At 40.2% G+C, this 13223-nt stretch overlaps 1 protein-coding gene across 1 annotated transcript in view; it reads right to left on the reverse strand.

Annotated features, from left to right (window-relative positions):
* Positions 1-13223, reverse strand: part of fancd2 (FA complementation group D2) — a 105500-nt gene that overhangs the window by 86396 nt on the left and 5881 nt on the right. The window contains exons 3-6 of the mRNA XM_043707668.2: positions 9711-9778; positions 5328-5431; positions 3455-3515; positions 3308-3360 (exon numbers count right to left, since the gene is read on the reverse strand). Coding sequence (XP_043563603.2) covers positions 3308-3360; positions 3455-3515; positions 5328-5431; positions 9711-9778 — 286 coding nt within the window. The remainder of the gene's footprint in view (positions 1-3307; positions 3361-3454; positions 3516-5327; positions 5432-9710; positions 9779-13223) is intronic.

Consider the following 13223-nt stretch of genomic DNA (forward strand, 5'->3'; position numbering starts at 1 on the left):
GGTTAACAACCTCCCTCAGAAAACCAAATGGTGTGATCATTGGAAAACATGCTTTTGAGATTTAACAGGTGTTACAACCAAGTAATGATGGGTGATTCGGCTCCTCAATTGGCCATAACTATTTACATTCTTTACAAAATTTACAGTCTTTTTAGCACCATTAAAAAAGTAGTTAATTAGTTCACCAGTAGCAACAAGGAACCAATTACAACACTTTATGGAGTAGAAAAAGGAATAATTTTATTATCTGTTAACTCAGAGAAAGATAATAAAATGCAACATTAAATATACATTAAACATTCAATGTTCAAACGGGATGGTGTCCAGTTCAAAAAGCTGACAAAGGAGATCTACAGTTTAAAGACCTGAAGGTGTAAAGGCTTTATCCACAGAACATGGTTAGTTAACTGATGTCTTGTATCCTCAGGAGAAGAACGTATTTCAGTTAATCTTTTGAATCCTCAGTGTTCTGATGTTTCATTTTAATTGATTCTATCACTGAACATTTTTCCTTCTTAAGAGGTTTAGAGAGAAAAAAAGATAAAGAGCTTTCTCCAGTTTATTCTCATTACAAATCCATCGCCTCTGCTCTACCAAATAAATTTCCTGAACTACAGTTTATTTGTTTATTCTAATGTCTGAACTTCGGGTTTCTAAGCTCCAAAATTGTAGACAATATGCTATATCTCCAAAATGTGAAACTTATTACACTGATGCAAATCGACATGGGAAATGAGTGGGAGACTGACTGGGTGTTCCAGCCCCTTGGACATTTGATTAAAATGTGTTAATTTCAGTTCAGATGAGTTTGTTTATTTCATGCTGGTTTCACAGAGCCTGGCAAACCTGTGTGGTTAGATGATTGTTATGACCAGCTTTTAAGTCAGTTGTCTTTTCTTTTTCAAAGTCCTCGGTATAAAAAAACCAATAGTCCATTTTTACTACTGTCATTCAAGAGATGATGTATCTGTCTTTGTTTAAACTATACAACTTTGTAATAAAGATTCCCAGGCAAATGTTATTGCACTACACAGATATCCCAAAGGATTTCAAATCCAATTTATTACTATTTTGAACTGCTGTTACTGACAAGTCCCACAAGCAATCATTAAATGAATAACACTCCAATCTGTTTTGATACTGGTTGAGGGAAGGAGGAATAATAATCGTGAGCATAAGGGAAGAATGTTGAATCATTAGTTTTCCTTTAAGGTAGATAATGTTAGGGTAGTACGATAATCATTAAACCATAGAAACCCTACAGTGTGGAAGTGGCCATTCAGCCTATCGAGTCTACACATACCCTCTGAAGAGCATCCCATGCAGACCACCCCCACCTGCAACCTTGCATTTCCAATGGCTTATCAACCTAGCCTGCACATCCCTGGATACTATGGACAATTTAGCATGGCCATTCCACCTAACTTGCACATCTTGAAACTGTGGGAGAAAACCAAAGCATTGGGAGGAAACTCACACAAACACAGGGAGAATGTGCAAACTCCACCCAAACAGTCGCTCAAGGAATTGAACATGGGTCCCTGATGCTGTGAGGCAGCAATGCCAACCACTGAGCAATTTTGCCACCCCATAATAAAATACCACACTGGAAATCAAGCCCTGGTATTTCCAGAGTTATTACAAAAGTTAAAGATTTTATAGAAGCATGCAAGATCTCCAATTTACCTAATTTTCAGACCCAGGTTGACAGAAATCACAGATCAGGTTTCTGTACTAAACAATAATTACTATTTATTACAAGTGAACTGTCTTCAGTTACAGGCAAACAGTCATGAACGATTGTCACACAGCTCTACTAGTTAAAACTCTAACCTCTTTATTAACTCCACTTTACAAACACACAAACGCACACACAGAGACTAACACAGTCAAGAAAAGAACATGGGTATTATTGAAGGGAAAACTGGAAAATTGGTTCAGTGTTCTCTCTTCACAGGATCTGCTGAGGGGGTTCTTAAGTTGATCAGAACACGGCTTTTCAGTCTTCCTGGATGCTTTCACTTCCTTGCAAGTGACACAAGATAGTTAGTTTATACATATAAAAGGTCTCTAACTTATTAATTAAAAGTTCACATTTCACAGCAACTGCAGCAGGAAAAATGAAATGGTTTTCTTTAAGTTTTAAAATGGCTTTTACTTCGGAGAGCAGAGACAGCTCCTGAAATGGTAGAGGTCTTATGGCATCTCTCGATCTTGTTCAAGTTGTTCAGTTATCTAAGAAACAATTACATAGTTGTTGGCAGGCAGGTCTTTGTAATTGTTGACTGGTCACTAGTCCACAGACCAATAAGCAAGGTGTAGCCAGCAGAATCTCCATTTGTACACACCTTCAGCTTTTGTTGGATGATGAATTACATTTCAATTATTGCTTCAACAAGAAACTGTGTAAATGGCACTTTCAATGAGTGTAAGGTTATTTGTACCAATCCTTTAGCAATCTTTGATTTTTAAAAGAATTCTCATTTCAATCCACAATCAAAAATACAGAAAAGTTAAAAACTGCAGCCTTTACAGAAGTGATTCAGTAATAATAAAGAGAATTCAGATAAGGTTTGCCAGGATGTTGCCTGGTCTGGAGGGTTTTAGTTATAAGGAGAGGTTGGATAAACTCAATTTATTTTCGCTGGAAAGATGGAGGTTGAGGGTCGACCTGATAGAGATGAACAAAAGTATGCGACGCATAGATAGAGTGGATTGTCAGAGACTTTTTCCCAGGGTTTACAACAACAGGGCACAGGTTCAAGGTGAGAATTTTAGGGGAGAAGTGCAGGGAAAATATTTCACAGAGGATAGTGGGTGCTTGGAATGTAGTACCATTGGAGATGATGGAAGCAGGCACGTTCACAACATTTAAGGCAAACCTTGATAGATACATGAACAGGTGAACAGAAGGATAGAAACCACACAGGGGCAATAAGTACTGAGTCTAAATAAGGAGAAAGGTAAGGACTGCAGATGCTGGAGATCAGAGCTGAAAAATGTGTTGCTAGAAAAGCGCAGCAGGTCAGGCAGCTCTGAGTCTAAATAAGGATTAGAATTGGTGCAGACTTGGTGGACCAAAGAACCTGTTCTTGTACTGTATTGAATTGTAGTGTAATTTTCTACAGCTTTTAATTGTAGTGTAATTTTCTACAGCTTTGCTTAATACTTAATACTACCCTAAACCATCCAATACATATACTGGGCAAATTGCCTTCACGCGAACATACTCTTTATAGGCCATGGGGACTGCATAAACTACAAAGTGAAAGAAAAGTCCGACTTCATACATGAATGTGAAACTTACCCATCATACATAAACTCAGGAATCTTTTCAAATAATGTGTTCATAACAGAAGGCTAAGAGAGAAAAAAACACAGATTCAAGAGTAAACCACAAGAAATGTGCACTTATTAATCACTGCGCCAACCACAACTTTTGCAATCATTTTACCTGTAGAATCTCGATCCCAAGCAGCAGCTTTATGAGACTTTCCTGATAATTCAAGTTGTTACTGTAATACATGAATATACACATTGGGTATGAATAAAATGATTAACAGTAAGATTAACAGTAGGTCTGCTACTCAGTAAGATCGCGGTTGACTCTCAAACACCACTTTCTTATCCTAATTCCCACATTGTTCATAACCACTCAAGCCCAAAAATCTGTCCGTCTTAGTTTTAAATATACTCAACAGTGCAGTTACAGCCCTCTGGAGTCAAGATATTCAAAGATTTATAATGTTCTGAGTGTAGAAATCTCCCTGCTTCTCAGTCCTAAATGGTTGACCATGTAACTTGAAATGATGTTCACTAGTTCTAGATTTAATCTGGGGAAATAGCTGTTTGGCACCCAACTTGTCAAGCTTTCTCACAATTTTGTATTTTCAATGAGATCATCTATCACTCTTCTTATGATGGAGAGAGTATGAGTCCATTTTACTCAATGTCTCTTCACTAATTTCTCTGATGTTAGGGCTGACCAATAGCCTTTCTACAAGTCTGCTCTATATGTCACTAGGATACAACACCTTTGAGTTTGCCCTCATTTAAGACATGAACAATTTCCAACAGCAAATCTACAGGAGCAGAATTACACAATTCCAGCATTGTTAACGGTTAATATGTTTCTCAACTCCATTCTCCTGCCTTCTCCCCATAACCTTTGATCCCCTTACTAATCAAGAACCCATCTGTCTTAAAGACACACGATGACTTAACCTCTACAGCCTTCTGCAACAATCAGTTCCACAGATACACCAACCTCTGGCTGAAGAAATTCCTCATCTCAGTTCTAAAGGGTCATCACTTCACTCTGAGGCTATAAGCCAGCTCCTAGTCTCTCCTACTAATGGAACCATTTTCTCTATATCTACTGTATCCAGGTCTCGGTCTCAGTATTCTGTAAGCTGCAATTAGATACCCCCTCAATCTTCTAAACTGTATGGAGTACAGACCCAGAGTCCTCAACCACTCCTCATATGACAAGCTCTTCATCTCCAGGATTATTCTTGTAAACCTCTTCTGGATCCCCTCCAAGACCAGCATATCAGTCTTCAGATATGGGGCCCAAAACTGGATACAATATTCCAAAAGTAGTCTGACCAGAATCTTATACAGCTTCATTAATACATTTCTGTTCTTGTACTCTAGCTCTCTCAAAATGAGCTTTTTAAAAAATCATTCCTGGGATGAGGACATTGTTGTCTATGGCCAGCATTTATTGCTTACCCAGAGGGCAGAAAACCACATTGCTGCTCCAGACCAGGTAAGGATGGCAGCTTTCCTTCCAAAAAGGACATTAGTGAACCAGATGGGTTTTTCCAACATTCAACAATAGATTCATGATCATCATTAGATGACGGGGCTTCTCAGGTTACAAATCACTATTTGGACCATTTTATATTTGAGGTTAAAAAGCAGTATCAAGATAACTCAAAAAGTAGTAAAGTGTGCAGACTAGAGAGATTTCAGATCTGATCTAATCTTAGACAGACAATACAATTATACAATTGTTTTTAGCTATGGGCTCCCACTTCACATCATTATTCAACAAACCATGCTGCATTGAAGACAAGCAACAAGCTTAGTTGTGCTGCAGTTGAGTAACCAACAAGCACTTTTTCAACAAGTTAGGTGAGATACCAAAGGGTAATCAATGCCCAACAAATTTACATTAATAAAACAATGCTTTAGGGGAAAAGAAATCAGCAAAATATGTAAAGAGAATGGTTTTACACAAATAAGTAAGTAGAGCATTTTAAACTTAGTTTTTGCAAGTGCTGCAGCTGTAATGTTAATTTATTGATACAATTGTAGTGTACCTTGATTCGCCCTCTTGAGATTGCCCACAGGGTAAGAGGCAGTTTCTGAACTTGTCCCTGCCTTCAATGTGTGACTCTAATCCACTTACAAATTCCTGCACAACCTGCAAACAACACAGTTCACATTAGTTCTTGATTCTGCAGTCCAAGAGGCTATCATAATGCCGAGCTATTCAAACACACTGAGCACACAGAGAGGTGCAGCTAACTCAGATTTCTGCTGATGGCTTAAAAATAACCACAGAGAGTGCATAAACACAGCAGACACCTAAGACAATCCTCCATTCTCGTCCTTTCTCTTAAAGGTGTAATTCTTCAAAATGCAATTCTTCGAAAACCAGACAGTAAATGTCTGCCACCTGTTGTACATTTCACAACTGAGCACAAATGTGACCTCAGCCAGATCAACATTGCCAGGCAGTTTCTGAGTTGCAACCAACAGTAGGGACCTCAGCCAATATTTATTCTCCTTCGTGCAGGGTGTTACAATTCAGGAGCAGAAAGAGGCCATTCAGTCCATCATGCCTTCACCAACTCACTTAGCATTTTAACTGGGTGCCAATTCCCTGCCTTTTTCAAGTAAGCCTGCACATTATTTAAAAAGAAACATTCATCAAATGCCTTTTGAATGCCTCAATTGAACCTGTCTCTATCCTACTTCCAGACAGGTATTCTAGACCCTAACTACTTAATGTGTGAAAATATTTTTTCGTGCCTCATATTTGCACATTTGCACTTTAAAATTTGTGCCCTCTGGCTCTTGATCCTTTTATGAGCAGTGTAGACTCCTCATCATTTTGAAAGTTTCAAATGAAATTCCTCTTGACCTTCTCGCTAAGGAAAACAGCCCCAAATTCTCCAATCTTTCCTCGTAACTGAAGTGTCTCATCTCTTGAACCATTTTAGTAATCCAAAACATTCATATTTCCTATAACATGGCATGCAGAACTGTACATAATAATCCAGCTGAGGTATAACCAATGCTTTTTTAAAATTCATCATCATAACATTCCCACTCTTGTACTTTATGCACCTATTATTGAATTCCAGGATATTAGCTTCATTTAAAACAGATCTGCTATCTTTGAAGGTCTATGTCTATAGACATCCAGAGGCCTCTGCTCCTCCAAAACCTTCAGACTAGCGCCCTTTACTTTATAACATCTGTCTATTTTTGTGCCAAAGTGTGTCACCTCACTTTTCTGTATTGAATTTTATCTGCCATCTATTAGCAGACTCTACCAATTTGTCAATGTCCTTCTCACAGTTAACAATTGTTCCAAGTTTTGCGTTATCCATAAACTTTGAAACTGTCTCTTTTTACCAACATCTAAGTAATTTATACATCTTAATACTGACCACTGGAGAACTCCACCTCAAACTTTCTTCCAGCCCAAAAAAACCCATCAACGTTCTGTTCCCTATCCCTCAGCAAATCTTGTATCCACATGGCTGTTGTACCTTTTACTCCTTGACCTATAAAGTTCCTCACAAGTTCGTTTGTGGAACTATATCAAATGCCTTTTGAAATGCTATGTACACTGAATCAACAGCCTTGCCCTCAGAAACCCTCACTATCACCTCTTCAAAAAGCGCCAGCAAGTTAGTTAGATGAGATTTTCCCTTACTAAATTCATGCTGACTCTTCTGAATCAACCTACATTTCTCCACGTGATATGAATTTTCTACCAATTAATTGTTTCTAGAAATTTTACCACCATCAAAGCTAAACTAATTGATTTGTACCTGTTGGACCTATCATTAAACCCATTTTTTAACAAGGGCATAATGTCAGCAAGTCTTCAGTACTCTGGCACCAAACCTGATTCCATGGAAGATTGGAAGATTATTACCAGCGTCTCCAAAATTTCCGGTCACACTTCCTTGAATAACCTTGGATATATCACATCGGAGCAAGCGCAGACCAAGTCACGGGCTGAGTACTACAGCGTTGAGCAGAGCGAGTTGCAGGAGACTGGAGCCTGGAGCGGCGCGCAGAGCGAGTCCTGGAAGGCGGCCAGTGCATGGAGGTAGCATGGTCTCGTGTTCTGAAGCCCAGCAGGCATGGACTCACATTGGGAAAGGTCTATAACTTGATGGTTTAAAGACACATTCCATTCTCATTCTGGACTGTTAAACTCTGTATTCCCACGCTAATCTTTTTTTTGCTACATTTGTAGCATGAGAACTTTCCTTACCTGTATTGGCTATAACGTGATTCCAGTCTCATTGTTTCAAATGGCCCGCTATTACACAATTTTCTTACAATGTGAGATTGCACATGAATTTAACTATCGCTTTATATCAGAACAGACCATATTTCAATTCTGTGACAAAACTTAAAGTATCTGTACCTAGGTACCCAGTACCTAAGATGGCAGCGAGAGACGGCATTAAAATCCTTTCACTGCACTTGTTCCAGTGCACGCAACAATAAAGACTATTCTATTCTATTCTTTGATGCTCATTTTTGCTTTTCAGCCAGCTCTGAAACTTTACATTTAGTTTGATTCTCAATTGTATTTCCTACCTCAGTTCTGTCATAAGCACACATTTTCTTTTTCAAATTAATTTCTATCTCCTTTGCGATCCAGCAGGAGGATTGTCTGTCCCATCTTTCACTTTCAAGGGCTCAAATCATATTCTCTCAGAAGGTAGCCCATTTTTCAGCTCCTGCTTTTCTCACCAACCTTGCATTCCAATCTACCTGGCACAGCTCTGTTCTTATACAGTTGAAGATGGCTCACCACCAGATTATCCTTAACCTGGATTGACCCATTTCATTTTCTACTGTTATTCTAAACCCTATGATACAACAATCATTGCCCCCTAAATGATTTCCTCACTATCACCTGATCTATTTTGCCCACCTCATTCCAAGAAATAGGTCAAGAAGTGCCTGCTTTCTTATTGGTAAGGTGACATACTGATGTAGGATGTTTACCTGAACTATGTGCCGTCTAATGCATGGACCTCGAAGGTCCGTATGTAGCAGCAACTTCTACATGTGAAAATCAATGGCTGAATGTCAATCAGCAAGCAGAGGACCTCTGAGCTTAGAGGTAAAATTGTGCTCGGGAGCAATCTAGAAATGCCAGTCCCTTGCTGTTCCTTACACTACCCCAATTAAAGACCCTACTACAATTACTCTACGATGTTTAAACTTCTCTGTAATTTCCTTGCAAAGTTTTCCCTATATCATTTTCACTAATTAGTTGCTTATAAACTGAGCGATGTAATTGCACTCCTCATTATTCCTTAGCTGCAGCCAAGTTGCTTGTCCATTAACAATCCTGAAGCATCTTCTTCTTCCAGTGCAATGTACCCCTTAACCAAAAATACCATGCGTCCTCTTCTTTTTTCCCCTTTCTTCTCTTTTCTGAACATCTTGTAACCAGGAGTATTTAACAACCCTTCTTTCAGCCAGGTCTCCGTTATCACGACAGCATCTTAATCCCACAAGGTAAACTCCCTGATTTTATTAATTCGCTCCACGTATTCACATACATGCTGTGTGGCCTGATTTTGACTTCATTAGTCTCTCCCTTATTCTACCTACAAACGAACTATTCTCTATTTTAGTATTTTCTGCATTCCCCAACAATTTGTGTACCCTCGAAATACTTTGTCCTGGTTCCCACACCACTGTTTGGTTAGTTTAAAACTTCCCAAACAGCACTAGCAAAATGCCCTACAAGAAGCTCAGTCCAGTTCTGTTCAGATGCAACCTGCTGGCTTTCAGGTGCCATCTTCTCCAAAGCTAGTCCCAGTGTCCCAGCAATGTGAAAGACTTCCTCCTGCAATATCTTTCCATCTATGCATCTATCTGTCTTACCTTGCTATTTCTATACTCACTTTCCTGTGGCATTGGGAGTAATTGGAGCTTAATATCTTTGAAATACAGCTTGCTAATTTTCTCTAAATTCCAATTGCTCCCTAAATTCCAATTGCAAGACCACATTTCCCCTTCAAATGCATGTCGCTGGTACCAATGTGGACCACAATCTCTATATATTCATCCTCCTGAGAAGAATAGCTTGCAGTTGTTCCGTGACTTTTTTTTAATGCCACCACCAGGAGAATTGTCTTGAAGTCACACCTAAGTGAGACACTCTTAAGCTGAGATCAAACAGCTTACCACAGGGGCTGAATGACAAACCTTCTGGCCAATTTGATTTAGTGTTCATCAGATAAAAGACTTACCAATGAGATTACATGCACCAACCAGTTAGAAGATCTCAACATGCATTAGAATGAATTTATGGATTGGTGTGAACATAATGCCTTAAAAAGTTATAGCTGACCAGTTAACATTCCCAACAGGTTATGGCACATATTCAAGCAATTACAACAAGATAATAGTTTGAAGTAAAATGGATTTACGTTAGGATAACGAGGATGTTTCCGTAAAGTTTGAAAAAGCTTCTTTTGAAAAACTGCTTGGTCCAAACCTACAACAATTAAAAGATCAGAATAAAATAAGTTAAGGACTATTTTTAAGTGATCACAGAATTTGACAGAGTACAAATTCTTGTATATTATTTTAGGTCCAACAATTACTCCCTATTTATTTTTACCACCCTTTTACGCTTGGTGACACTCTGCTCAGACAAGCAGTCAACCTGAACTGTCAAAATAAAGAACTGATTTGAATTCACTAAAACTTTTATGAAATATCCCTTCATTGATTTAACATAAATAAAAGGATTTTTATTTAGCTTTCGATCCTCCCTGGTCTGACTAAGTATCAAAATTATTTGATTTGATCTATCTGATTATAGTTGTTCTTAATATTGCCACTTCTGGGTTAAAAACATTATCAGCAGTCAGCAGTGTATTCGGAGGTTAAGGCCAAGAGTGAGGGGCTAGATTTGCGCCACTGGCGTTTGGACCCTTTTCTCCTTAAGGATTCCACATTTGTGGAATACTTTTTGAAGGAGTTTCAGGAATTCTTGACTATCAACTCAGGCACGGCTAGTAGTCCAACTATGCTATGGAAGACTGCTAAGGCCTTTGCTAGGGGATTAGCTATTTCCTATTCGGCTAGCAGGAAACGACAGAAGGAGGAACAGCAGCATCTACTTGAGACGCAGTTGAAAGCCGCCGAGGCAGCACATTTTGCGCGGCCTTTGGTGACTAAGCAACAGCAGATCACGGCCCTCCGGGCTGCCTTGAATTCAATACTGACACAAATCGCAAACAAAGTACTTGCTTTTGCTAGACAAAAGCTGTTCAGAATATGGGGATAGGCCAGGGAAGTATTTAGCATACCTGACTAGGAAAAAGCGTGCTCCCCAATCCAGTACTGCAATCAGAGACAGAGCCGGGGTCCTTACATATGATGCTAAAAAGATTAATGAGGTTTTTCAGAGCTTTTACTCTGAATTGTATCAGTCTGAAGGGTGCGAGGACAGGAGGGTTAAAATGGAGACCTTTTTTAAGAACTTGGACCTCCCAGGGGTAACCTTGGAACAGGCTTCTTTCCTTAATGCCCCCTTATCAGTTCAGGAAATACAAGAGGCAGCTAGGCAACTTCAGAGTGGGAAAGCACCTGTCCCTGATGGTCTTCCGGGTGAGTTTTATTAGGGGTTTATAGGGATTGTGTCAGGGCCGATGTTGGAGATGTACAATCACTCCTATATGCATGAATGCCTACCACCATCTTTGAGAGAAGCTAATATTTCCCTAATTCTTAAGAAGGGGAAGATTCCTCATACAAGCCCATCTCTCTATTAAATTCAGATTTCAAGATTCTGCCCAAATCCTGGCGCTGAGATTGGAAAGGGTGTTGCCCCATATTATTAAAGAGGACCAGACAGGTTTTATAAGGGGCCATAGGTCCTCTAATAATATTAGGAGGTTGCTGAATGTGGTCCACGTTTGTCAGTAATGATCAATTCAGGGGTTGGTGATTTCCTTAGATGCAGAGAAAGCATTTGACAGGGTGAAATGGCCATATCTTTTTTATGTCTTAGAACAGTTTGGGTTGGGTGAAATCTTTGCTAGGTGGGTAGAGGTTTTATATCGCCGCCCTCTGGCCGCGGTCATCACCAACGGGGTGAAGTCTGGGAATTTTAGGATTGGTAGGGGCAAGGCTTTCCCCTCTCACCGTTGTTGTTTACGCTGGTGATAGAGCCGCTGGCAGAAGCCATTTGTCAGAACGTCCACATAACCGCTCCGGAAGTGGGACCGAGGGCACACAAGATTACACTGTATGTGGATGATGTCCTTCTGTTTTTAATCGAACCCGATGGCCTCCGTATCCCATTTGATACAATGTTTCAGTTTGTTAGGGGCTATTTCAGGATATAAGATTAACTTTGCAAAATTGGAGGCTATGCCTTTGGGGAACCTTAAGGATGTACCAGAAGTTGAAGGTGGCCCTAAGTTCCCTTTTAAGTGGTCACGGGCAGGGTTCCGATACCTAGGCATTTTTATTACCCCCCAAGTTTGATCTGTTATTTAGGATTAACTTTGCTCACTTGCTTGGCAATATTAGGCGAGATCTCCAGAGATGGGAGGCTCTTCCAATTTCGTGGCTGGGCCGAATATCTCTCATTAAGATGAATGTTCTTCCTCATTTGCTTTCTACCATGCGTATGCTCCCTATAATGTTTCCCAGGTCAATGCTGTGGAAGCTTATGGGGTGGTTTGGTTCCTTTGTCTGGCATCAAGGGTGGCCCCTCATCAAACTTACTAAATTGCAGTTGCCTCAAGGAGGGGGAAGAGTTGATTTCCCAGACATCAGGAGGTATCAATTGAGTTCCCTGCTGTCCTTTGTTTGTGATTGGTTAGGTAATGATCCAAACTCAATATGGCTGGATATCGAGGCTTCCTAGGCAAAGTGCCCTCTTATTAACTTGTTGTTCATGGATAAGGTGTGGACAGTTATGGACCACTGCCGGAACCCCATTGTCATTCGTACAGTCATGGCATGGAGGGCGATGCGTCAGAGTCAGGGTTGTTTATCCAAGACTTCACCACTTACACCTATAGTTGGCATGCCATGGTTCCGACCAGGGATGATGGACTCAGGGTTCAAACTACGGGCAGCAAGAGCAGTTTCTAGTTTGGGAGACTTGTTTGAGGGGGAGGTTATAATGTCTTTTGAGCAACTGAGCCGCAAATACGAGTTGCCCAGCAGAGGTCTTTTCCGTTTTTTTCAGGTTAGGGATTTCATCCAGAAGAAGACTATGCTTCTCACGAAGCCCTATAAGCCCAATACAGAGAGGATGTTGCCATGTTCCACCCTTTCGGTTAGTGCCCTCTATCACCTGCTGGGTGGCAGGGCCTGGCAGGATATTAACCGGTTATGTGAGGTCGGGGAGCAAGAGCTGGGAATGGAGATCTCTTCTGAAACATGGGAGAATATATGGGAGAATACTCGAAAGATCTCAATCTGTAATAGTTCATGCGCTACGCAGTTAAAAGTTCTGCACAGGGCTCATCTGGCACCAGACCGTCTGGCGAAGTTTAAAAAAGGGGCATCTTCAGTGTGCCCCAAATGTAAAATAAGTATAGGTACTGTTACCCATTGCTTCTGCATATGCCACAGGCTTCGTGTTTATTCCGCTGTGGCAGAAGAGATAAGGAGGGTATTAAGGACTGAAGTCAAAGTAGACCCGACATCTCTCCTCTTAGGTCTACCGAATTTACCATCTTTGGACGGGCATGGGAAGAAACTATTTAATATTCTTGTATACTGTGCACAGAAGAATATTCTGATGAATTTGGTGTCTGAGAACCTGCCGGGCTTGCTGGGATGGCAGAAATTAATTACGGAGCACATTCCCTTGGACCTTTTTACAAACATGGTGCACCACACAACAGACAATTTTTATAAGACATGGCAACCCTACTTGAGTTATTTGGATATAGATTTGTCAGTTATCTTAA

The sequence above is a fragment of the Chiloscyllium plagiosum genome, unplaced genomic scaffold (genome assembly GCF_037043375.1).
Source record: "Chiloscyllium plagiosum isolate Xiang-an unplaced genomic scaffold, Cpla_swu_hap1 HiC_scaffold_14, whole genome shotgun sequence".
NCBI lineage: Eukaryota > Metazoa > Chordata > Chondrichthyes > Orectolobiformes > Hemiscylliidae > Chiloscyllium > Chiloscyllium plagiosum.